Source organism: Sycon ciliatum, chromosome 4, assembly GCF_964019385.1.
Source record: "Sycon ciliatum chromosome 4, ocSycCili1.1, whole genome shotgun sequence".
Lineage (NCBI taxonomy): Eukaryota > Metazoa > Porifera > Calcarea > Leucosolenida > Sycettidae > Sycon > Sycon ciliatum.
Window position 1 is genome coordinate 6,936,097 of NC_088646.1, and position 26,298 is coordinate 6,962,394.

The 26,298-nt window shown below is 47.9% G+C and overlaps 2 protein-coding genes across 2 annotated transcripts in view; one reads left to right on the top strand and one right to left on the bottom strand.

Moving 5' to 3' along the window:
- LOC135814175 (glutathione reductase, mitochondrial-like) lies at positions 1–15,781 on the top strand. Its single transcript, XM_065327256.1, has 14 exons — positions 1–395; positions 2,236–2,262; positions 3,208–3,296; positions 3,922–3,991; positions 4,559–4,700; positions 10,258–10,312; positions 10,879–10,978; positions 11,280–11,366; positions 11,678–11,821; positions 12,529–12,567; positions 12,869–12,938; positions 13,337–13,468; positions 14,327–14,466; positions 15,222–15,781. Exons 1-14 carry the CDS (start codon positions 261–263, stop codon positions 15,366–15,368), a joined length of 1,377 nt encoding a protein of 458 aa, XP_065183328.1. The 5' UTR covers positions 1–260; the 3' UTR covers positions 15,369–15,781.
- Positions 15,683–26,298, bottom strand: part of LOC135814176 (spindle and centriole-associated protein 1-like) — a 20,556-nt gene continuing 9,940 nt past the window's right edge. Inside the window, exons 4-14 of the mRNA XM_065327257.1 lie at positions 26,107–26,174; positions 25,184–25,252; positions 24,631–24,707; positions 24,213–24,331; positions 23,322–23,614; positions 22,712–22,780; positions 20,841–20,942; positions 20,255–20,347; positions 19,366–19,446; positions 17,714–17,771; positions 15,683–15,817 (exon numbers count right to left, since the gene is read on the bottom strand). Coding sequence (XP_065183329.1) covers positions 15,732–15,817; positions 17,714–17,771; positions 19,366–19,446; positions 20,255–20,347; positions 20,841–20,942; positions 22,712–22,780; positions 23,322–23,614; positions 24,213–24,331; positions 24,631–24,707; positions 25,184–25,252; positions 26,107–26,174 — 1,115 coding nt within the window. The 3' untranslated portion in view covers positions 15,683–15,731. The remainder of the gene's footprint in view (positions 15,818–17,713; positions 17,772–19,365; positions 19,447–20,254; positions 20,348–20,840; positions 20,943–22,711; positions 22,781–23,321; positions 23,615–24,212; positions 24,332–24,630; positions 24,708–25,183; positions 25,253–26,106; positions 26,175–26,298) is intronic.

The following is a 26,298-nucleotide window of genomic DNA, read 5'->3' on the forward strand; positions in this document are numbered from 1 at the left end:
CCTGCCTGTGCGAAATTCTGGAAGGCTTGTAGGAGGTCCTGGTACGCTCGTACTTTTCAAGTCTGAACTGAAGTGCCTACATACCAATCTCAACAAATACCACATGCACAGTACGAGCTCACCTATCCTGTATAAAACGGCGGGCTTTCTCCTACAACCCAACTTCCCAAGTCACAACAGCAATCGTGGCTTTCTTTGCCGGAACGAAAACCATTGCATTTGGACGTAGCACAAGTCGATTTGTCGTGCACATTCGAGCCATGGCGTCTGTTGCAAAGTATGATCTCCTAGTGCTGGGTGCTGGGTCCGGAGGACTGGGAATGGGCCGGCGGGCTGCTCGTCTTGGCCAGAAGGTTGCTCTGTTCGAAGGATCACCAGTCCTCGGAGGAACTTGTGTAAGAAATTAATTTTGTTCTATATTTGTAACAGACTCTGTCAAGCATTTGTGGAAGAGACTCTGAGTTTCGTAGGTTTTACTGCAACTTCAGCAAAGATGGCATGTGGAACGACCATGCGGCACTATAACTTAAGTATAAGTCGTGCTTTTTCTATGCTCAACTTCTATTCGTAGCAATTGAAATTTGGAATCAATGGAAAAATCCACCACACAATAGATTACAAAAAACTACCCACACATTATTTTATAAACATGTTGCCCCCCCCCCACCCCAAAAAAACTAGAAACTGCTCTTTTATTTTAGTGTATGGCACATTATGACTGTGTGGCTTAGGCTAACTGGTTGTCCCCACAGGTTAACATGATTCCGCAGGCACCCAATTTTCCGTGTTATATACGTTACCAAGAGTACATAACCAAGAGTGTGCAACTCGACGATCCCCCAGCCCACGGCGGAATTTTTTTATGACATCAGTCTTTGGCAGCTGTTTGGCTCGCTGATGCCATCATGCGTAGCCAGAGATCAAAGTACAAAGAATTTGTACATCACAGCTACGGTATTCGAAGTAGAACAACGGACGATAGATCGATGTGTCTTGACCCTGACGAACTCTCACCATATCTACAAAACGAGCGCGGGAAAGCATACCCACTTCATCATACTTCTGCCAAAGCATGACGCAATAAAAAAATTCCGCCGTGGGTGAACCCATCGCAGCTCAAGATAGGAGTTGCACACTATTGGTTATGTACTCTTGACCTTACTAGACTAGGATCAGCTTTCATCCGCGTTTTTGAGCAATTTTGCATAAAACCCGCGCTATCCATGGTAATGTACAAGAAAATAGTTCATGATGGTGAACATGTACTACAAAATTATGCTAGTACCTACCTGCCCGAGTTTGTGACACAGTTGTATTCTATGAAACTGTACGCTATAGTTGCCAATACATACATGTAGTACAGCTGTGATCGCGTATAATTGCCGCATAGCGACCTGTTTTTTGCCCGCATAACTATGCGCATAGTTTTAGGATTTTGTCCGCATTTATAGTGTGGGGACAGAAATGTAAACAGGGAAACATTTGCCGGCTGGAAGTTTTCGTGATTTTCGCAAAAGGGTGTGACATGACAAGAGTACGCCGACCCAAACAAAGCATAGAACTGTTGTCAAACAATTGCACAATCAGTTTGCACCGTGCATGGTAGTCTGTGTGCTCTACATTGTACACTGTACATAGATCTACATTACTCAGCACACGAAGCACAGACGCCATATTGATATAGTTTCGTCTAGGCCTTTCGTACCATTACTTTTCAAGTCGAATACAGTGATGGTCAAAGCCGCAGCAAGCAAGTCACTTTGCCAGCGCCCGACAGAACTGTAAGACCAGTTGTCCTCATTGATATAATGGTGTCCTCGTTTTGGAGGTTCAAGTGCTGAGAATTTGTGTCCTTCAACGGACTACCAAAAGGTGTCCTCGATTTCTAGGTGTCCTGTAGAGTAGGACAGCATGTCAAAACCTACTTTTCTGAGGAGCATGGTGATTGTTGCTGAACACAGGGTTTGCCGCATCAGGGGACTTCATCACGTATTGGTTTTGACCTGATCCCTGCTAAATATTCTGCTACCTTTGACTGGCTTTAAAAAATGCCACGAAATACTGGGAACATCACCGGGTGCAGCTTAACATTACACATTGCTTTTTGTTTGTACGTCTGTGTATGTGCTGTGTGTATGTGTGTGTATGTGCATGTGTGTGTATGTGCATGTGTGTGTATGTGCTGTATGTGCTGTGTGTATGTGTGCATGTGCATGTGCTCTTTGAAACATTTAGGTTAACGTTGGATGCGTACCGAAAAAGGTGAGGCATTAGAGAGGTTCCGCACTACGTAAAGTTGAGCAACTTTACGTTAGTGGGCGGGAAAAACCCGTGAATTCGCGAGTTTGCACTCCACTTACGGAAAGTTGTCTACGTAGAGTATGTACGTGTAGATAGGGCTCTGATAACGTAGCTGGTCCGTAAGTGGATCGGGGTACAGATTTAAGACTCTCTCCCCAGGTCGATCTGGTCCTATGTGTGTCACAGAGAGAGAGAGAGAGAGAGAGAGAGAGAGAGAGAGAGAGAGAGAGCGAGAGAGAGAGAGAGAGACAGAGAAGGAAAATGTGTGTGCGTGTGTTTACGCACGTTTGTGGTGTGTATGTGCATTTGTGCACAAATATTATGGATTGTTACAGCAAAAGAATCTGGCGTACATTTTGTATATACGTATTTTCTTTGAATTGTCGGAACTTATGTCAATGTCGACACCAATGTGAATGAAGTTGATTAAATATGTGTTATCGTGTGTGTGTGTGGGCACGTGCGTGTATATGTGCATATGTTCGTACATACATGTGTGTATGAGTGTGTGTGTGTGTGTGTGTGTGTGTGTGTGTATGAGTGTGCGTGTGTGTATGAGTGTGTATTAATGTGTGCGTGCGTGCGCGCGCGTGTGTGTGTGTATGAGTGTGCGTGTGTGTGTGTGTGTGTGTGTGTGTGTGTGTGTGTGTGTGTGTGTGTGTGTGTATGAGTGTGCGTGTGTGTGTGTGTGTATGAGTGTGCGTGTGTGTGTGTGTGTGTGTGTGTGTGTGTGCCATGCTACTGTATATTCTTTATCTCCACAACACCTAGTGGTTTGTTTTTCACCTATCTTTTGTGAGTTTGCGAGGGGCTAAACCCTGTACAACCTGTATGCTTACACATGTTTATTGTTACATGTATTTATTGTTACACATGTTTATTGTTACATGTATTTATGCACACTAGGTTATGTTCAACGCTGCCAAGCATGCCGAATTCCTCCATGACCATGCCGGATATGGCTTCACAGTGGGAGAACACTCCTTCAGCTGGAAGTAAGAACCAGGCATACGTACACACTCACTCTGATACTAGTACTAATACTCCTCAATATCATGGCTTACCTGTCAATGTGTGCGGCATATGTCCACTACCAGCACAGTAAAACCTGGTTTATGCGACCACCCCACGGTGCAAGCAAAAACGGTCGTTAAAGCCAGGTGGTCTTTAGAACCAGATCTCCCAGTGTCTGTGTAGAACTGCCGGTGCATGGAAAAACGGTCGTTAAGAGCAGGCGGTCGCTAAACACAGAGGTCACTTACACCAGGTTTTACTGTATGCTCGCTTTCTTATGTCCCGTCCCTGTACTGACATACTCACACACTTGTTTGTGTTGTGCTCTTGAGTTGCCCCTGAGTTCTGGTGTAAGGGTAGATTTCTGGTCCAGATCTGTCTCACTGTATTGCATGTGTGATGACACTGCAGGTCAGGGTGTGATGTGCAGGCCATCGTTATCTGTGATGTGCAGGCCATCGTTATCTGTGATGTGCAGGCCATGGATATCTGTGATGTGCAAGCTATGGGTATCTGTGGTATTATCTGATATACACACTCATCTGACTTGTCACTCGGACTAAGTTAATCTTGTCTCCTGTTCGTGTTTTCGTTTGCCTTGCGAAGCACTCTGAAGACAAAGCGTGATGCCTACATCAAGCGTCTCAACGGTATCTATGAGACGAACGTTGTCAAGGTCAGTTTTGCACGTTGGTTTTCATCTAGCGCATTTCACTTGTAACTCATAACTCATTTGTGACGAGTTGGACTAGTTTCGGCTCCACAATCCAGTGTGTCGTTACTATATAGCTTTCATGGCTGAGGTTGTTGGTACGTCTGTTGGCCCTGGGTTCCCAGTACCCAGTACCCAGTTGCCGAGGCTGGTTGGTAAAATAACTCCAATTCCACTTCAAGGTACCAGTGCATCTAGTGTCTGCTTTTGATCAAAGCAGCGTGCTGTCTATACTGGTTACCCCAGCAAGTGTAGGGTGTGCATAGCTATCTGTCTTGGCCGTCCTAATCCGATGTACTCCGTGTGGTGTAGACCAGGTGTGCACTGGGGGGTCGATTCACATGGCTTCGCCAGTTGTGTGGATTAGACAGTTATCTGGCGCTTGTCTTGATCTGTTTCAATCAGAATCAGATCCGCTATCGTTGCTATAAAGAGAAAATCTGTGGGTGCACATCCAGTGCATTTGCAGATTTGCGTGCTTCTCTTGCGACGGGCGTATACATGGTACATGGTGTGTGTGTGTGTGCACAGGACAAGGTTGACACGTTCATGGCCAAGGCACAGTTCGTCAGTGGTCACAGCGAGCCGACTGTCGAGGCTGATGGCAAGCTGTACACGGCACCGCACATCTGTATCGCCACCGGTGGCCGCCCGATGGTGCCAGATATTCCTGGTCAGTTTCGTGATTGAGCTCTTGCAGTCATACATGTATCTCATACAAGCATAATTATACTGTTGCCTGTAAATTGTAGTTGCAAAGGAAAGGGTTAATATGAGACTATCCTGTTGGTCCTGTACGGAATGCCAGTCATGACTGTAACACTAGGAGAAGCTGGAATAGCGTGTAGCTGTTATACTAGTACTTCCCCAAAGCAGTTACAGTCCATTCCATATAAGTGTGCACTCTTTTCCAGTCAAAGGGCCAATATAAGTGTGCACTCTTTTCCATCCAGTCAAAGGGCCATTGTGTATGCCCCATGGATTCTACATGTAGGCCAGCGCCAGCCTGACATGGGAATACCCCACGTGGATGCGTTGAGATGATCAATAAGGTTCATGACTTCTTCAAAGACAAAGCAGCGGCGCAAGAAAATGCACGGAAATCAGGCAGCAAAGCGAGCTAAAAAAATCAATTTTCCATTTTCTCTCTCAAATTTGGACAGATTTTGATCCGGTTTCTTTTAAAAGGAGCAGCAAGCAAGCGTGCATTCACTCAGAAAAAAATTGCCTTGTATTTGTACATAGTCGTATGATGGGAGCATGTAATAACAGTGCACACTTATAGGGAATGGACTGTAGAGGTTTTTTTATTAGTTAGACAGCGACTTATGCGTACATTGCCGTAGTGGGTGACTTTGCACATTTGGCAGAAGATGTAGGATACATGGTGCTTTGAGGATAGCAATCAGGAGAATATTAATGTATGCACACGTCCCATGCCGACGGTGGAATAGAATTGTAGAGATTCAAACATGGCCAGGAAATGCGTTTCAATTCTTTTGAATTTGTTCGGGAAACCCGTGACGCCTCCTGGATATGTAGACCATGTATGGCAGTGCCTGGACCTCGTAACGCTTCCACCATGTGCAGTGGTGGCAAATGAAATCCAACCTCACCGATCCAGAGCCATGCACACGCACTGCACAACGCAGTGTTTGGTAATGCTAAGGCAGTGTAGGCCTGGACCTGTACTAATCACGGGGTTGGATTTCACTTGCCATCACAGTACATGTGTCATGCCGGACATATACAAAACCGATCTTATGGCCGCAACGTTATGCCGTAGAAGCCCAATCAGGTCACATGTACTGCAGAGTACATACGTTCGTATGTACTACAGTCGTCATCGTCATCGGATCACCATTCGCTTACGGGTCAGCAAAAATCACGGTCAAACTAGTCTGTAGTATGGTCTGGTGGTCAACCGATCACCAGTCCGCGCCCCAGTTTAACCCGCATGCGCGAGCGTGTTGGCAGTTCTGTCAACACCCTCGCCTAGCCCACATCTCTCAATAACAGGCAAATCTGCCTTCAACAAGGAATCTCTGCAGCGCAATCGCCCCGCCTTACGATCCTTGTTTTTTGTAAATTCAAGTAATTTAGTTCACAAGTCATCTGCGAGGAGTTCTTGCTCCAGCTCCATCATTTCTTCGTCAAGCTCGGCGGACCACCCAGCCGCCTGCTCTTGACGTTTCTCATGCGCCTCATCCCGCTGCCGCTGACGCTCCACTCCGAGTTGGGCAGATTCCCGGGACGCAATCGTGCCCTTGGAATCCGCGTTCGGAGCTGCACTGGCGGATGATGAAGAGTCGGGTTTTCCCTTCCTCTTGGGGCTCGCTGGCACCGAGGAGGTCGCGGAGCATGCGAGGCTAGCCCACATCTCTCGATAACAGGCAAATCTGCCTTCAACAAGGAATCTCTGCAGCGCAATCGCCCCGCATTACGATCCTTGTTTGCTGCCGTCAAATCATTCGATCTGTTCGGTTTAGACAACATACAATCTGACATCAACCCAAACATTCCAGCCCACCCGTCAAGTCTGCAGGTAATTGCAAGGAAGTAACCCATCACCAGATCACTCAGAACACAGTAAATTTAGATACATACGACCATCCGGTCTTGTTTATTGTAAATTCAAGTAATTAGTTCACAAGTCATCTGCGAGGAGCTCTTGCTCCAGCTCCATCATTTCTTCGTCAAGCTCGGCAGACCACCCGGCCGCCTGCTCTTGACGTTTCTCATGCGCCTCATCCCGCTGCCGCTGACGCTCCACTCCGAGTTGGGCAGATTCCCGGGACGCAGTCGCGCCCTTGGAATCCGCCTTCGGAGCTGCACTGGCGGGTGATGAAGAGTCGGTTTTCCCTTCCTCTTGGGGCTCGCCGGCACCGAGGAGGTCGCGACCCGCTTTCGGAACTGCACTGACGGATGATGAAGAGTCGGTTTTTCCCTTCCTCTTGGGGCTCGCCGGCACCGAGGAGGATGCGGACGCACCCCTCACTCTCTCCTTAGTCGCCTCGGCTGACCGATGACCTTTCCGCTCTTTCCACTTCCGACTCTTCTTCGCCGACCGTTCTGCCTGGAGGTCATTGGCGTGCCGAAGCAACGGGCCCAGATGTTGTGGAACCCGGCGAAGGTGACGTGCTTGCTCGTGTTCCCCGAGTGCTTCGAGGGCTGCTGCCCCGCGTTGGGCAGATTCCCGGGACGCAGTCGCGCCCTTGGAATCCGCCTTCGGAGCTGCACTGGCGGATGATGAAGAGTCGGTTTTTCCCTTCCTCTTGGGGCTCGCCGGCACCGAGGAGGTCGCGACCCGCTTTCGGAACTGCACTGGCGGATGATTAAGAGTCGGCTTTTCCCTTCCTCTTGGGGCTCGCCGGCACCGAGGAGGTCGCGGAGGATGCGGACGCACCCCTCACTCTCTCCTTAGTCGCCTCGACTGACCGATGACCTTTCCGCACTTTCCACTTCCGACTCTTCTTCGCCGACCGTTCTGCCTGGAGGTCATTGGCGTGCCGAAGCAACGGGCCCAGATGTTGTGGAACCCGGCGAAGGTGACGTGCTTGCTCGTGTTCCCCGAGTGCTTCGAGGGCTGCTGCCCCGCTTTGGGCAGATTCCCGGGACGCAGTCGCGCCCTTGGAATCCGCCTTCGGAGCTGCACTGGCGGATGATGAAGAGTCGGTTTTTCCCTTCCTCTTGGGGCTCGCCGGCACCGAGGAGGTCGCGACCCGCTTTCGGAACTGCACTGGCGGATGATGAAGAGTCGGTTTTTCCCTTCCTCTTGGGGCTCGCCGGCACCGCGGAGGATGCGGACGCACCCCTCACTCTCTCCTTAGTCGCCTCGGCTGACCGATGACCTTTCCGCACTTTCCACTTCCGACTCTTCTTCGCCGACCGTTCTGCCTGGAGGTCATTGGCGTGCCGAAGCAACGGGCCCAGATGTTGTGGAACCCGGCGGAGGTGACGGGCTTGCTCGTGTTCCCCGAGTGCTTCGAGGGCTGCTGCCCCGCGTTGGGCAGATTCCCGGGACGCAGTCGCGCCCTTGGAATCCGCCTTCGGAACTGCACTGGCGGATGATGAAGAGTCGGTTTTTCCCTTCCTCTTGGGGCTCGCCGGCACCGAGGAGGTCGCGACCCGCTTTCGGAACTGCACTGGCGGATGATGAAGAGTCGGTTTTTCCCTTCCTCTTGGGGCTCGCCGGCACCGAGGAGGTCGCGGAGGATGCGGGCGCACCCCTCACTCTCTCCTTAGTCGCCTCGGCTGACCGATGACCTTTCCGCACTTTCCACTTCCGACTCTTCTTCGCCGACCGTTCTGCCTGGAGGTCATTGGCGTGCCGAAGCAACGGGCCCAGATGTTGTGGAACCCGGCGGAGGTGACGGGCTTGCTCGTGTTCCCCGAGTGCTTCGAGGGCTGCTGCCCCGCGTTGGGCAGATTCCCGGGACGCAGTCGCGCCCTTGGAATCCGCCTTCGGAACTGCACTGGCGGATGATGAAGAGTCGGTTTTTCCCTTCCTCTTGGGGCTCGCCGGCACCGAGGAGGTCGCGACCCGCTTTCGGAACTGCACTGGCGGATGATGAAGAGTCGGTTTTTCCCTTCCTCTTGGGGCTCGCCGGCACCGAGGAGGTCGCGGAGGATGCGGGCGCACCCCTCACTCTCTCCTTAGTCGCCTCGGCTGACCGATGACCTTTCCGCACTTTCCACTTCCGACTCTTCTTCGCCGACCGTTCTGCCTGGAGGTCATTGGCGTGCCGAAGCAACGGGCCCAGATGTTGTGGAACCCGGCGGAGGTGACGGGCTTGCTCGTGTTCCCCGAGTGCTTCGAGGGCTGCTGCCCCGCGTTCGGTGGCCTTCATCATTAAGTCGACGCTGACAGTTGTTGGAGGCATCTGTAAGCAATCGCATACAGAAGAACAGAACTTGGAGCCTGATCACAGCACCAGAATATGTCATGCTGGACATACACAATACCGATCTTATGGCTACAACATATACATTCGTATTGCCGTAGTAACCCAATCAGGTCATCAACCAGTATTTGATCCAAGTATCCATTCAGCCCCACATGCTCACCTTGATCAATCGAGAAGGTTTGAGAGTGACTGTAGTCTTAGTTTGAATCTCAGGTTGAAGGTATCTTACATCGAAAGCAGCAGGAGTTATATGCGATAATAAAAGGATCGAATGTGGCAAAGATGCAGCAGAGGCGGGAAAGGCCAGTTCTAAGATCGAATGGGAGGTTGAGTGCACTTAAAAGAACCAAGCAGCGGCAGTTATAATACGTGATACTAAAATTAATACAGTCGTCCCTCTCTAATCCAGCACTTTATAATCCAGCACCCTCGATAAACCAGCACAATTTTCAGTAGCCAAAATGTCTTCTTCAGGCACATTCTAGCAGTAAATCCGATTTGTTAATCCAGCACCCTCCCTAATCCAGCAGAATTTCCGTGGCACAAACGGTGCCGGATTATAGAGGGACCACTGTAGTTGAAGATGACACAGATGAACAGTAGCGGGAAGGCCAACCAATCAGAACGAGAGAGCTTGGAAGCTCAGGGCCCTACGCTATGCTTTTTTGCCTTGACGACCTAGGCAAAAAAGCATAGGGATGTTATCAATTTTTCAATTCTCCTATTTTTTTCAAGGCATAACCTGGGATTCGAACCCGCACAATCGCCCTACATGCATTACCCGATACACTTCGCATTCATACTCATTCTTCCAAGTTGCTTCACGTTATGATCTTGCGTTTGAAAGCCCTATTTGAATATTGTGGCCAGCTGTTTGTGGCCAGCTGTCTTTGATGGTACGGTACAGGACAGATACGGGATAGCGCCAGACGGAGGTCCGTCCGCCACAAACACCAAATTAAAGCTGTGTGGACCCTGGCTAGCGCCAGACGTTACTGAAGTAACGTCTTCTGCATAGCTACGGGAATAAAGATAGTTAGATTTGACCAATAACAGGCAAGACGAAATGCGTAAGGAGTATGATTTGATTAACCCGCGCATACAAAGAGACAATTTGCAGACAAACGACATTCCATGCATTGATGAGTGATAAACGTACTCCATATTGACAGTTGTCGTACAAACAACATCAGTATGTAGTACAGCGGGAATCTTGCTATCGTAGCGGACGTTCCAGCTGCCGAGCGATCTGTAACACATGTATGTACTATGTGCGTGTGTGCGCGTGTGTGTGTGTTTTCTGATGTACATATATTCTTGCAGGTGCCGAGCATGGCATCACCAGCGATGGTTTCTTTGAACTTGAGACACAGCCAAAGTGAGTGGCGAACGAATAACATGCATTGATTCTCAACATGCCCAGCGCTATTTTCTATTTCCAAGACGAACCTTGAGTTATTGTTCTCGTTTTTTGCTGAATGGGTTGGCTCCCGACTTGTCCCTACATTTCTGTGTGAATACTGTACCCATGTGAAGAACCTCCTCTCCCCTGCCTCACTTGTGAGGCTGCATTCGCCACTAAGGTGAACAGGCATAGTGGTGGCCTGCGGATGCGAAGGCTAGTTTGTGTGTTTCTGAACATTCAGGCGATGCCGACGCGGATCCCGCGAATATTACTTGTTATTATTATGTGAAGAGTTGACAGGCTCGCAAGTTATTTTCGTGCACAGTGTTGTAACATTTCACACTGAAGTATTGCGACAGAGCTTTCGGCCATGCTCCACTTTCGTATTTCCGTGCATTGGCTCGGCTAAGAGCGCCGCGTGGTGGTGGCAGGTACTAGGTGGGGGGTGTAGTAAGGCTAGGTGTTGTAGCATGTGTTCTTGTTTTGCTTGTGCACCGTGACTGACCGGCCGCCCGCCTTGTTTTTTTTTTATTTGCCAGGAAAGTGGCCGTTGTTGGTGCTGGCTACATTGCAGTGGAGTTGGCTGGTATCTTTGGTGCACTGGGATCTGAAGTTGACCTTTTCATCCGCAAGGAAAAGGTAAAGATCACTACTATAGACATCTATGGTCAGGCCTGGGGAAAGTTCAATTGGTCAATTGAATTGGTCGGGCAGAGCAAAGTGTACTTTATTCCCTGCAAATAATTTGTTTGACAAGAATTCATGCTTTTTGATCACGTTCTATGCAGTTTAACTGGCTGTTTCCTGTAAAAAGGCCAATGGCCTGTGGGAGACACCCAAGTAAAGAACAGTGGTTGTTGGTTTGTTATATGAAGAACTTTCTGTCGCTGCTGTGTGTGTCTTGTGTGCTTGGTGGCGTTGTGGTGGCTGCCTCTCCCAGGTGCTACGTGTCTTCGATGATATGCTGAGCGAGGCTCTGATGACCGAGCTGCCACGTGGTGGTGTGGCCGTGCATCCCCACACACAGGTAAGACAACATAAGGCATTGTAGTGATTAATTTGTACAATGGTTGTACAGATAATCTTGCAGGATGCTGTCATCTGCTTCTGTGATGACTATTGGCGTATTGTTACAAATGGTAGTGACGGCAAACTCATAATAATGATCTCAGCATAGACAGTGCAAGCAATCCATAGTACCTGAGGTTCCCACTTGCTTTGATCGTTGCCTTGTAAATGGCGGTGAATTGTGTTGCTTGCTGCTGCTGCTGCTGTTGTTTCAAATCTTTATTCTCACGATGGTTGTCGTTGTTGTTGTTGCCGATGTCGTTGTTTTAGTTGCAAAGTGTTACCAAGGAAGCTGATGGCACCTTGACCATCAAGCGTATATCCGATGGCAAGGAGGTGTCTGGTTCAGGCTATGACTGCTTGCTGTGGGCTATTGGACGTGTGCCGAACATTGAGATTGGACTTGACCATGTCGTAAGTGAAAATCTATGACACATACGTGTGTGTGTGTATGTGCAAGTGCATGTTTGTCACTATTTGACAGCGTCACATCCCCTACTCTCTTTGTACAGGAGTGTCCACGGCTTAGGTGTGTAGGCACTGTGTTAGGCTGTGAGGAGCCACTTTTACTGGCAAAACTAACACAATGAATGGAAGTGCAATACTGTGGTAGAGTGGGCTTATAGATTCCGTGCTGGATTTATCACGGTGCTGTCATATCTCTTGCGCTGAAATCAACACTCCAGCTTTCTCCCACCTTGATATGAAGCAGTCACAGTGAAATCCGTCCTGTCTTGTAGCCGTTAGTACATGTACACTTTGATCTGATTATTTTCTCAAGTTGCAGCTATTGACTTACTGTAAGACATGTTATTATAACGAGTCGCAAATTTAACGATTGTCCAAAATTCATAGGTTAACGAGAAGATATGTTAACGATCTTGCAGTATTCTGCCATATCCACACACAGCATATATGAAGCAGTACGGCTTCAACGGATCTTATTATAACGAAGAAATGTCATCCGTTAAAACGTTAGATTTGCTTCCTCGTTATATATACATGTCTTACAGTATATCGACTTGATGGCTTGCAGAATCCCTTGCAAATCTCCAATGCGAGTACTGTGTTCTTTTGTTTCATTCTTTGCTGTCTCGTGACGTTGTATCTCGCTCGTTCAGGGAGTTGAACTGGAGCGTGGACACATCAAAGTTGACGAAGTGAGTGATTCCGTATAGCTGTGTTTTTTTTCTGGTGTAAGAAGTCTGATTTGTGCATGTCTGCTGTGCATCTTATACTTCTTTATTTCCGAATGCCATATCACTGCGTCAGCTGCCTTAGCAACGGCCTGTTCACCTGTTAAATGATTAGTTCCTGTGGGCATGTGCTTGGCCGAGTGCCAGAGGACTTCAACGTGCTTGTGTGTGGAAATACCTCGACTCTGCCAGATGTACGCAAACAACGCCGAATGTATTCCTTGTTGTCTTACTTGTTGCGCTGCCCTGTGTCTTGCCTGCTCAGTTCCAAAACACCTCAGCCAAGGGTGTCTACGCCATTGGAGATGTGCAGGGCAAGGCTTTGCTAACCCCAGGTAAGACTTGTCTTCTCGTACTAGTACACACTTCTGACTACAGACTAGTGCAGTTTAGCTTGTGCTGAGTGATGCAGAGAATATACACTGGTACAGTACTACTTCTGAAGTGCAATATGTGGATTTGGCAAGTTTTGACTCGGGAATCTCCTTTGGGAAACTCGCGCATTGTGACGTTGCCTTTGTTCACTCTACATAGTCACTGCTGTGTGCAGTGCAGCATTTCTGCAGACAACCGCTGGGCTGCCTTTTGTGTCAACCAACTTCTTGACTGCTGTATGCCAACCAACCTCTTGGCTTCTGTGTGTCAACCAGCCTCTTGGCTTCTGTATGTCAACCAACCTGTTGATTTCTGTGTGTTTACGACCCCTTGGCTTCCCTATGTGTGTTTTGTTCAGTTGCTATTGCCGCCGGCCGTCGCCTGGCTCATCGTCTGTTCGATAACCAGCCCACTCTCAAGTTGGACTACAACAACATTGCCACTGTGATTTTCAGTCACCCGACCATCGGTACTGTTGGTCCTTCGGAGGGTAAGCTGCTGCTGCTGCCATGGTCTATCTGGTGGAATTGGTTCTTGTCATAGAGAATTGTGAGACGCAAATATCCTCGGACAAAGCAATAGCTACGTTGCCAATTTCGTCAAAATGAAGTGAGTTTTTTTCAGGTTTCGGCACATTCTCATGCACAGCTGTGGCAAGTGAAATCTGGACTGATGTGCGTTTGCTGTTCTGAAGGCCATGGTGCCTCTCACCCGTATCCGAGGTCATAAATTACCTGAAACACATTGCAATCGGCAGATAGGCTTGAGTGATTCCAAAATGTTGGGAAAGCCATGATCACCGAACCCAAGAGTAGATAAACAAGAGTGTGCAACTCCGGATCTCTCCTGCACAATCTGCAGATACCCCCGCCCGTGGCGGAATTTTTTGTTGACGTCACCATTTTTCAGAGAAACGCTCATTTTGCCGCAGAGCAGTGTGAGAGCACGTGCTGGGCACCGACCTTGTAGTATAAAGCCCGGCCAAGAGCACGAGGGAATTCTTTCCGAAAGACTCGCAGCGCGTGCGTCGTCGAAAAAATTACATCAACAAAAAATTCCGCCATGGGCCTACCCATCCGCGAGTTGCACACTCTTGTTTATCTACTCTTGCCGAACCTTAACACAATATTGAGGGCTGGCAGCCCAATCAGTTGACATGCATGTACATTTATGCCCATCCAGGCCCAATTGGCTGCTGGAGTGTGGCCCAGGCAGTTGTATGTGTATGCCCCAAAGTGGAGTTGTTCCCTGCATGCAATGAGGATATGACGTGTTGGATATGACCAAGATTACTGTACTGCTGTATCTCTCTCTCTCTCCCTCTCTTCATTGCCATCATGGTCTGTAGCCGAGGCTATCAAGGAGCACGGCGCTGACAAGATCAAGTCGTACACGACTCGCTCAGTGAACATGTACCATGCACTCAAGGACCCCAAAGACAAGATTCCCACCATTGCCAAGATGATCACACTCCTGCCAGAGGAACGGGTAGGTCATGCTCTGTGTTCTACTGACTCCTAGCTTAGGCGAATTGGGGCACTTGAGTGCCTGCACCCCTGGCCCCTACGCTGTACTGGATAATACTGTGATAACATTGGCAACATGTGTTTCGCTTTGAAACTCCCAGTTTCCTTGTTTGCCCGGCTGGGCACACCTCACATGCATGTCCTGCATGCAGTTTTGGTTCTAGACAGTGTATGCTTTTTACGTTCAAGTGGTACAGTGGGTGGGTGCACTGTAGGTGCCAAATCATCATTTAGGCACCGTTGAGATAAACGCATGTGCCACATTTATAGTTAGACTGGCGTACGATAAGCATGGGTATTATTGGGTTTGCAGCCACTCTAGCAGGCTGTGATGGATGATTTTTGGGGCATGCACATAGAATAGCACAAAGACTGAAACTGCGCACTACGGCTGTTCTACGTATTATTTTCAACCTGCTTTATTTCCAAGGTTGCCATGCACATAGAGAATCGCGAGGCCGAATATTGAAATCAGAAAGGGGGCCGGAAAAATACAAAATCTGTTCGTTTTGAGAGAAAAAATCAGTAACCCCTTAGACTGCATTGTTACTTGGAGTTGTTAATGTATGTGTATTCCACCAGAAAAGCACCCCTCCCCCAGATCCCATTGTCCACACACATCATTGATTATGTGGACCCTGCCTTGAAAGGAGAGGTTGTTTTGCAGTTTTCCTGTTCTTGTAACATTCATCATCTTCCAACGTTCTTGTTTTTTAGATTCTTGGTTTGCACATTATCGGTGATGGAGCGGACGAGATGATCCAAGGTTTCGCCGTGGCAATCAAGATGGGAGCCACGCACAAGGATTTCAATGATACTATTGCCATCCACCCCACTGGCTCCGAGGAAATTGTCTTGATGTGAACAAACAAGGAAATGGCTAGCCGCTGAAGCAGAACAATAGGCCTTTTTCACTCCACCTTTCCACACAGCGAGTTTTAAATTACAGTTCTCCTACCTGTCGCATCTTGGGCATGCTGATTCTTCTCTAAACTGTGCTTGACTAAAGCCGTTGTTTCTTTACGGTTTTCACTAGAAACGTACGAATCATGCAGTCATACTTCCATTTTACCATAGATTTTACACCAGCTAACCCGGAATTAAGTGAAGACATCACAGCTGGTTGGTTATAGATTCGTCGAGCTTTTTGAATCTGCTCTCACTTTTAGATATAATCATTTCATGAAAAAATCATAAAATATAGTTTTTTCTTTAGGGTTCTTCCTTCTAAGTGTTCTCTGATGGTCTGGGCTGTTTCTGCAACCCGTTCTCTCTCATTCCGTTCGATGTTGTTGGTTGGTACTGTCTTGTACCTGTGAGAACAAATGTGTGTGAAGCATGCACACAACACCAACAGCGGCAACGACAGCAGCAACACACAGAGGCATACACGTTCAGGGCAAATGTGGATGTTAGCCGACTAGTCACTACAGCAGCAGTACACGAGGTTCTATACTCTACATTTAAATATTATAATAATTATTATAGTATATTGCTAAAGAAGGGTATAGTAGCAGCATTCGGTCTTGTCCAGATTCTTATCAACCACCACATCACACCGCCTCTGTTAGCCATTCTACATTATCAACCTTCACTGACGAGATCCTGATGATCGAAACAGCTGCTGTCTGAAGGAGCAGAGTACCAACTGAAGTGTCGTTTTGCTGATGGTGTGCTGTGGTGGTTGATAAGAGTATATTGCTAGGCTGTGTTTACATGAGGCATTTCAACCTGGGTTGACTTTGACCCGGGTCGATGTTCAACCCGCCATGAACACAGATGGACTGGCGCGCTTACAGGACTCATTGACTGGCGCGTTTAGGGCCCGGTCACACATGCACTCGAAAGTAGCGGATCCGCAGGAGCGAAAAATACCATGACAACGGCGAAAAGCGGAACTTCCGCTGAAGCGGAAACTCCAATCCGCTTCCTCCAAAATTTTCGAAGTGAGACTGTCGCTTCTGAGGTTTCGCTTCAGCGGAAAACACCACGGTCTGCTGTATATGGACTTGCTACGAGAAATTTGTATGCGTATGATGTCCATGCAACAAAAATGCGTGCAAGATAGTCATTGACCTCGTCTATTCTCCGTACCGTATGCACCACATGCACAGTCCACTTTACTCTCATTTTCCGCCAAAGTTGTTATGTGTGACCATACACACGCTAGGGTTTATCGGGTGTTAGCGGCCGTCGTGAGTTCCCTTCGGGAACGGACACGATAATTTACTCTTTTTTTTTTACACACGTGGTTTCGCTGGAGCGACGCCAGGCTCGCTGTCGCAGAACCTCGACGCCGAAGCGAACCCAAGTGCATGTGTGACCGGGCCCTTACATGACTCATTGCACTTGACCCGGGCTTATTTCAACCCTCCCCTTGGGGGAGGGTTGAAATCGTACTATCATACTTTTGTGTGTATCTCGTGCCAGGTTTGAACAGCACCGCACAGGCAAATTTCGCGTGAAAGTATTCGCGTGACCATACAGGACTCCAGAAGTGGACTTTTTGGCGGTATATCAGTAATTGACCCGGGTCAACTGTCTTCATGTGAACACCCGCCTATTTTTTTCTCCATCGTACAGACTTTCAACCCGGGTTGAAAATTCTCATTTAAATTATAGTATAAAAAACCTCCAGTCATTTGCGTGTTCTAAAAAGCAGGTAATATTTCTGGTAATCACTCATATAAAAAACCTGTATAAAAACCTGGTGCTGTAAAAAACCTGTATAAAAAACCTGGTGCTATAAAACCACTTTTTAGGAAAATGACTGGAGATTTTTTATGCTATCAATTTAAATAGAATATAAGCTTCACCCTCGTGTTTACGGGGAAAAAAAACCCAAGGCAAAAAACCTCGTTTGCCTCGGGATTTTATTTCCCGTAAACACTCGGGACTCAGATTATATTCTATACGTAAGCACAACCTTTAATAGGGGCCTTCCGTAAATACCGATATTTATTTATAAACAAAAACTAGTCGTTTCTCTTCAACCCTGAGAAACGAACACATACAAATGGTACATAGTGTCGATATTTTTCGTCTTTTTTCTGGACATGCTCACGCATGCAAAATGCACATCGATATTTTTCGAGAAACGAACAGGCGCTCAACCCCCTCCCCCGAAAACGAATAGTTTCGTTTCTAAATAAATATCTATATTTACGGATGGCCCCTTAGCAAGGTAAGTTGGCCAGTGCTTTACCAACCTTCAACTAGCTGCCGAAAGCTTTCCGTCGACTGTCGCAATGACTCAGCAACTTCCACCTGCACAGCCAACAAGAAGGGATTCATAGTGACACCTCCAACAAGCACAGATTCATAGGGACACCTCCAACAATCACAGATCCATAGTGGGGACAACCTGAATTAATTCACGACTTCGGGTCGCTTCACACAGCTGCAATGGTAATGGGGTCGGTCAATCGATCGCATTCTTTTTTTCCCCCTCACATTAGCTGAAGCCAGCCATGCACAGGTATAAATGCCAAGCTTTGCATGTCTTCAAAGGCTAGCTGTATACTTGCTGTGCAGATGGCCCAGCACTACATGTACTTCGAAGTACATCAGCTACTCTTGGTTCCACAGGCAAATGAACCTGTTGAGCTGGTTCCATCAAGGCATCTATCATCGAGCGGCGAGCCAGCAGAGCTATGATTCCATCCTCTTTTAAACTTTGGGTGTGCAACTAAAATATATATTTCTGCAGTCATTTCTGCAGTCTATTTCTGCAGTCGCATTGAAAAAGGCGATGGAACGGGTGACCAGAAGCAACAAATTGGTTGGTTTGTCAGCATTGCATTTCAATGGTCAAAGCTGGAGATAAGAGGGCCAGGAAGTCAAATTAAACAGACCTTTGACTGGAAGGCTTCACTGTAGTCCCTGCTGGATGTGCATAACGCCATAACCTCACGTTGAATGCAGCAAACATGTTTCTTGCACACGCTCACTGCACTACCCTTTGACTCTGTCTCTATTTGATCATTGCCCGATAGCAAGAGTGCATAACCCCCAAGAGTGTGCAACTCCAGCTATGGGGTCTGCGACGGCAGAACTTCACATTACGTGATGAACCCGTACACATTATTTGTACTCTGCATGATAGAGAGAGTACAGGGTTGTACGCAACCCAGCTTTGGGTACAACTCTCTTGTGGTCACTTTGCACTGTTTGCCAGCATAGCCTTTTGAACTATGTCACGTGATGTGAAGTTCTGCCGTCCCAGCTAGGCCTCGACCAAATATGCAAAAAAAAGAGAGCATATTATGCTCGTCGCATATCAGGTAAAACGTCCATAATATGCCAAAGGCTTAGCAAGATATGCCAAAAGATATGCCAAAATATGCCAAAATATGCTCGACATATTAAGCAGAAAGTGTAGATCATTTCAGTAAAATTACAACCTTGGAATATTCATTGGCTTCACGGCTATCATGCTTATGGTGCAAATCAAAACACATGCGGAATAGTATGGCTGGGGTGTGTCCCCAGCAACAGTAGCGTTAAGTGTTCATCCATGGGGAAATGTAACAAACGCCTCAACCATTCCAAATTCATCCATAAAAGGCATTTCTGAACGCATTTTGTCCAGAATATGAATGTTTTGTCCTCATTTTCTTCAGAATATTTGAATTATGTGCTGGCTTCATTCCAATATTCCCTTTGTCGCTCAATATGAACTGTCTCACAAAATATGCGGAAATATGCGCAAGCATATTTGGTCGAGGCCTAGTCGCAGCACAGCATAGAGGTTGTGCAGGCAGTTGCACACTCTTGGAGGTTATGTACTCTTACCGATAGTCATCATACAGTCATTCCCTGCTGCCAGTGCAAACTAGGCTTTTATTTTATGCTCGGTTACCTGTAGATCTTGCAGAGCATGCTCCATCCTTGCATGTTGTCTCAGAATGTGCTCCTGGGTGGCCTTCATCTGCAACATATCCTATAAGCATGTGTAATAGGAATCAAAAAAGCAAAGCACTCTTGCATCATAAATAATGGCACCGGACATTAGGTTCATAGCTTGTTTCCACAGCTCACTTTTTAAGGAATGTGCATCTTTGCAAGCATGTATGTGTGTTCAGAAAACACTGATGCCCTTTCCACAACCGAGAGAGAGAGAGAGAGAGAGAGAGAGAGAGAGAGAGAGAGAGAGAGAGAGAGAGAGAGAGAGAGAGAGAGAGAGAGAGAGAGAGAGAGAGAAAAGAGAGAAGAGAGAGAGAGAGAGAGAGAGAGAGAGAGAGAGAGAGAGAGAGAGAGAGAGAGAGAGGAGAGAGAGAGGAGAGAGAGAGAGAGAGAGAGAGAGAGAGGAGGGGGGGGGGGGAGAGAGGGGGAGAAGGGGAGGGGGGGGGAGGAGGAGGAGAGAAGGGGAGGGGGAGGAGGAGGAGAGAAGGGGAGGGGGGAGGGAGGAAGGGTTCTTTCTTTCGCAGATTTTTCTCTTTCTCTCCCCTTTCCTCTCTTCCTACCTCCTTCCCTCACGAGGGAGGGAGGGAGAGGGAAAAGGGAGGGAAAGAGAAAGAGAAAGAAAGAGAGAGTACACCGGAAGGGAGGTAATGAATACAGTTGGCTCTAGCATCTCTAGCCAGCACTTACAAATGACACAATTAGCAAAGTTAGCGGAGTAGTTGCGGGTATTGTTACTTGAAGTACTAGACTCAGCCTGATGAAGACTGGCCAATTTCAAGTTGGTGAACGTCAGCAGTCATGGTGGTGTATAGTATCTTAGCCACTCACTAACTCAGTAGGCTTACCGATGCAAGACCATCCAAGAGTATCTGCTGATGCTCAGCTTGTCTGGACAGTAGTTGTCTCTGTTCATCTTGCCTTGCTGCTCTCACTTCACTCTAGATAGAAGAACAACGGGGAAAGGCATGGCATGGTCGTGCTGCTTACTATACGCCATGTTAACTGAAACTACTGGGGGACGGTCCGTAAGCCCCCGCAAAGCAATTCGAGCAAAGCAATTCGAGAACACTTGGCATCGCATGCTGACCATATACTTGTACAAATCTACCGGAACAGTAGAGCAACTTGCTAACTTGCGGACAATGGCGTGGCGACGTTGCCGATGGCAAAGTGGCCGAACAGCACACTTGCAACACTCACAAGCATGGATGAAACGTTCCACTATGGACCATGCAACTGACCATTCTAAACGAACGCAGGACCGTAGTATCCAGTCTGACCTGTCCGGCCATTCCGCCAAAAAAAGGTTGACCCACCCAAAATTAGTGAAACCGGGGTTTCGTCAATAATGTCCGTGTCTGGTCAAGTACCGCATTGGGCCGGACCATACAACATTCCAGTGTCACAGCCCTGGAAAGCTAAATTTCTCACCTCTTTAAGATGTGAGGTCAACATGAGAATTGTCTCCAGAAGCAGGCCCGAGTGCCCATGAAACGATGCGGCGGCTGGGTCAGATGCAGATAGGGATTCACGCTGGAATGAAACACATGCACAACCAGACAAGCAAGGGCTCAACAGTATTTAGTAACTATTTACGACTGAGCTCTTGGCAAAATCGAATTAAACTCACTCCAGCACACTACCGAGCACTCTGCGTCGGATTACACAGTACATGACTTTCCATGTCAAGGCAGTGGTGGCAAGTGAAATCCAACTCATCAGACTGAAGCAGAGCCGTATTGACTGTACAGCCCAGTGTTCACAGTGCTTAGGTCATGCTAACCAGTGCGGCTATATTCCCGGGGCTGGATTTCACCTGCCGACCCAGCGCAGGTAAGCTAGGAACAGCAAACAACACACACACTGCACATGTTCATGTACTGAGGGCTTCCGATGCGTCACACATTCACACTGTATGCAGTATGCACCATGTCTCTATGCACCATGTCTCTATGCACCATGTCTCTATGCACCATGTCTCTATGCACCATGTCTCTATGCACCATGTCTCTATGCACCATGTCTCTATGCACCATGTCTCTATGCACCATGTCTCTATGCACCATGTCTCTATGCACCATGTCTCTATGCACCATGTCTCTATGCACCATGTCTCTATGCACCATGTCTCTATGCACCATGTCTCTATGCACCATGTCTCTATGCATCTATGCACCAAGTCTCTATGCACCAAGTCTCTATGCACCATGTCCCTATGCACCATGTCTCTATGCACCATGTCTCTATGCACCACGTCTCTATGCACCATGTCTCTATGCACCATGTCTCTATGCAGCATGTCTCTATGCATCTATGCACCAAGTCTCTATGCACCATGTCTCTATGCACCATGTCTCTATGCACCATGTCTCTATGCACCATGTCTCTATGCACCATGTCTCTATGCACCATGTCTCTATGCACCATGTCTCTATGCACCATGTCTCCGAGCTATGCACCATGTCTCAATGCACCATGTCTCAATGCACCATGTCTCTATGCACCATGTCTCTATGCACCATGTCTCTATGCACCGTGTCTCTATGCACCGTGTCTCTATGCACCGTGTCTCTATGCACCGTGTCTCTATGCACCATGTCTCTATGCACCATGTCTCTATGCACCATGTCTCTATGCACCATGTCTCTATGCACCATGTCTCTATGCACCATGTCTCTATGCACCATGTCTCTATGCACCATGTCTCTATGCACCATGTCTCTATGCACCATGTCTCTATGCACCATGTCTCTATGCACCATGTCTCTATGCACCATGTCTCTATGCACCATGTCTCTATACATTGTTATACCATGGTTGTCGGGGCTCGGAGACGGTCTTGGATGGCATGGAGAAGGAGACAGTACCGTGCTATACAATGTGCATTGCCGGGAATAATGTGAGTACACAGAACGGACCAACGCATATGGCCGATTGGTTTGCAGGCCTGCCTGCGAATCATGAGGTCCCGAGTTCGAGACCCGCGCTGGTAGCAGGGAGCGTGTAAAAAGACTTTTTACGCGTGTTGAACTGCGCCGACACCCACGGTCAACTGGGTACTCACAGCTCGAGTGAGGATAACAAGGATGCAGTTTACAGGGTTGTGGGCCGTTACACGCCCGATTGGTTGAGAGACTCACCTCCTCTCCCCTGACTCACTTGTGAGGTCTGCATTCGCCACTAAGGTGTAAAGGCATAGTGGTGGCCTGCGGAAGCGAAGGCTATAGCTTGTGTGTTTCTGAACATTCAAGTGATGCTAACGCGGATCCCGCGAATATTATATACACAGAACGGTTCAGTACCTTCCCAGGTGACAGTTGCTCTAGTGGAGTTGAGAGCTGACGCACGGAATCCGCTATTCTGTCCAGACGCTGTCCAAGCAACACATAAAATCATGCAGAGATTGTATAGCGTTCGCAACGTACAGATTACTAGTACCAATGCTCTTCTACATACCTTCTGATTCTCTACGTACATCGCCGCCATGCATCTACAACGTAAATCGTACGTGTCCATATGACATATCCACATAGTGGATACCGTGTACATGCAACTAAAAAGCCTCTGGGCTACAGCCGGACTGAGCAATCAACAATCCATTCCAAACCAAACTAGTCACGAGTAGCCATTTGATTACCAATACTGTCATGTACTAGAACTGTTAGCAATGGAACCCTTGAACTACAACAGGACCTGTTGGTTGAATGACGTGGGGGGAGGGGGAGTGCAAAATTGATACGTGGACCAAGTGGGACCAGGAGGAGGACCAAAGGAGAACAGTATACACTGGTAGAAAGCACATGATGCGATGTATGAACTTTGACTGGGATGATCTACCCACATGACATCTGACCCATGACTAGGAGCAGTACAGATCATACAATACAGATAATCAGATCAAACACGGCTAACCTCAGTAACTACTTCTTCCTGCTTGTCACCTCCACAACCATCCACCATGAACTGTGCAGCACGTGCTGTTTCTGATGGCTGAACACTGTCACTGCGAGGACAATGCAGCATTGAGGTAATTGGCGCATGGCCAGCCTGTGGCGATGAGGTCTCCGCCGCAGTGGCCATAGGGAACTGTCGCAGATCAGACATTGGGGCTATCCTGGAGGATGCATCACCTAACTGCGAGCGGTACGGCGGTGATCCTGATGAGCACCCTCCCACGGTGTTTGTTTCCATATTACCGTCACTTTCTGAACAGTCAACAGAGTGCAGAAGTGAAGCACAGCGCATCCAAACAAGGCGTACCACTAACCAGCCCTACCAGTCAGAGCCGTTCTACCACCCAAAGCTGATGCAGACTGTTGCATAACAGGGCGGTGAAAACTGAAAAAGGCTACATTAGTGTATAAATGGTCACGGTCGTGATGACATACATGTAACAGTGATAGTACATGTACCTACCCTCATCAGCGCACCGCACACAAGGCAGAACCGTCCGCAGCACATTTCAAGCGATCACGCCAACCCACTGCTGGCAATTGTCAGCCTTGTGGCCCACAGGGAGGCCATTCTCTGAAGTAGGGAGATGTGCGACCAGTACCTACTCCATTCACACATTTAGATCGTGTCATAGTCTCCCAGTGCTAGTGACTGCATAGTCTCCCAGTGCTAGTGACTGCTCGATTTTCAAGTTGCACGTTTCAGAACCACAGTCACACAGTCCTGTCCTGCCCACTGCTACCTATCCACCCCCCCCCCCCCTCCCCCCCCCCCCCGGCTGATGAAAAGACAGCACACACAGATTCAAAACGTCAGCCAGCTAAACCGAGCCAATGGCCGAGACCTTACCCGTGAGGCTGCTGTCATTGAGTGCTGCAAATGGCGACATCACACTACTACTATCCGCTGTCTGGGAACTAGAGCCAAACAGACTGCCATTGTAGCTACCATCGGCACCTGGAAGGGATCTGCAAAATCAATGCACACAGCGTTTTTCTTGGTCACATCGCCCATGAGAATCACATAACGTTACACAGCGGTCGATCTATGATGAGAGTACCAGGACTGAGGTCACATGTCTGATAAGGGGCACGTGTGACCATTCTCCAGTACAATCTGCATCATCACTTGTCACATGACTCATTATGTGATCATGGAAGAAACCATGAGCAACAGTGTACATGTACATGTAATGGAAACATGTTACTAGCCAGAAGATACGTTGAGAGTAACACTTGTTGAAAGGCTGTGTAATCCACCAACATACCTCTCCAGCCGGCTATTGCTTGTTCGAAGTCTTGGTCCGGCTGGCGTGGGAGTCAGATGCACTGAGCTGGAATATCTCTGCAAAATGCAAGAGGATGGTAAACTTTGATGATACGTGAGCATTCCGAGCTGGGGAGGGGGGGGGGGGGGAGAGGTGGAGGAGGAGAGAGAGAGAGAGAAGTGGGGGGGGGGGGGGAGTGGTATACCTGCACCTACTACATACAGCATGGGTGTGTCCTCTCAATGTCACTGACAGAAAAAAACTAGGTCAGCTGTTGGATGTCCAGGTCAATGCCTGGCTACTATATGCATGTCATGTTCGTGCATTGATGGTCAGTGTGCATGATGTGCTAGTCAGCCTTGGTCTCGGTCCTGCATGTCAAATAAGCGTTTCTGATTGTATCTAGCTAGTCCAGCAATAAGTAGTTTGTAGATCTGGCTGTGGAGATTGCACAGAAATGGGAGAAGCAGTCAAGAGAGGATTTGGCCAATAGCAATATATAGATAGGTGCACTGACAAGAGGGAAGGAACTTCGTATGTACACCTAGCATACCTTTGGATCATCTCCAAACAGGTCTTGCACGGCAGAGAAAGCCCTCTCACCTGCTGTCATTTTGCGACTCTGAGACCAGCAAACAGAAAGAACAGAAGCAGTAGACAAGAAATGAGACCGTGACAAAACACGAGCAGAGGAAGACAATTAGACACCCTGATTTGTCCTCCGCGGTGACAGTACTTCTTGGAACATTTCGGAATAGAGCCACATTCGTACCAGGACAATTCCCACTCAACAGCACTTTCCACCGGCACGGTGTATTCTACTATTCGGTATACTGATTCTGTTGTTCAGAGCATATCAATTTGAAAAATGAAAATAGAGGCAAACGTGACGCATACTTTACTGGGTCAAATTATCAGAAGTTCAGAATGGGTCACAAAGAATATGCTTCAACATCCTCCATATGAAGGTCAGTACTGCTGAGGTCTACACATGCTGGAGACCATAGAGAACAGAAACAAACTCTCACTTTGTCTGTTGAAACCATTTCATTATCAAGACTGTCATCACACTACGGTACAAAGCGCTGCGTCTACGTCCACGTAAGGAGTTTTTGGTGGGTTGCCATGATGATCCATGTACGGGGTGAAAACGGGAGCAGAGGAAACGGGAAGCGTAGACGTGGCAGGGAGAGGGGGAGGGGGAGGGGTATGCAACTTTTCAGGTAAACGTGTGTATCTCTATCAGTCTTTTTCCAAGCAACAGTGTACGTAGATCTACATGTACGTTTGAATTTTGAAGTTCTCCAAAAACTTGGCTGCGTGTACGGGTACCTGTGTGATGACATAACCACCCGTTTTGGAATTTTCACCATAGACGTCGACGTGAACGGGAATTAGTGAACGTAGTGTGATAACCTTCTAAACAAGAAGGCTGAAGCTCTATGAAGTCCCTACGGTTATGTAATTATGTCTCACATCGGACACTGAGCTGGCACTGGCAAGGGTTGATGATGATAAGGACAATGTCCTGTCAAGGCAGCGACCTGGAAAGGAAACCAAATGGATGAACATTGAAGGTTATTGAGAAAAAAAAACATCACAAGAGTCCCACACACATGGCCCAGGGTGTGACCAGATCAACAAAATCTTCACTAGTACGTGATGTAA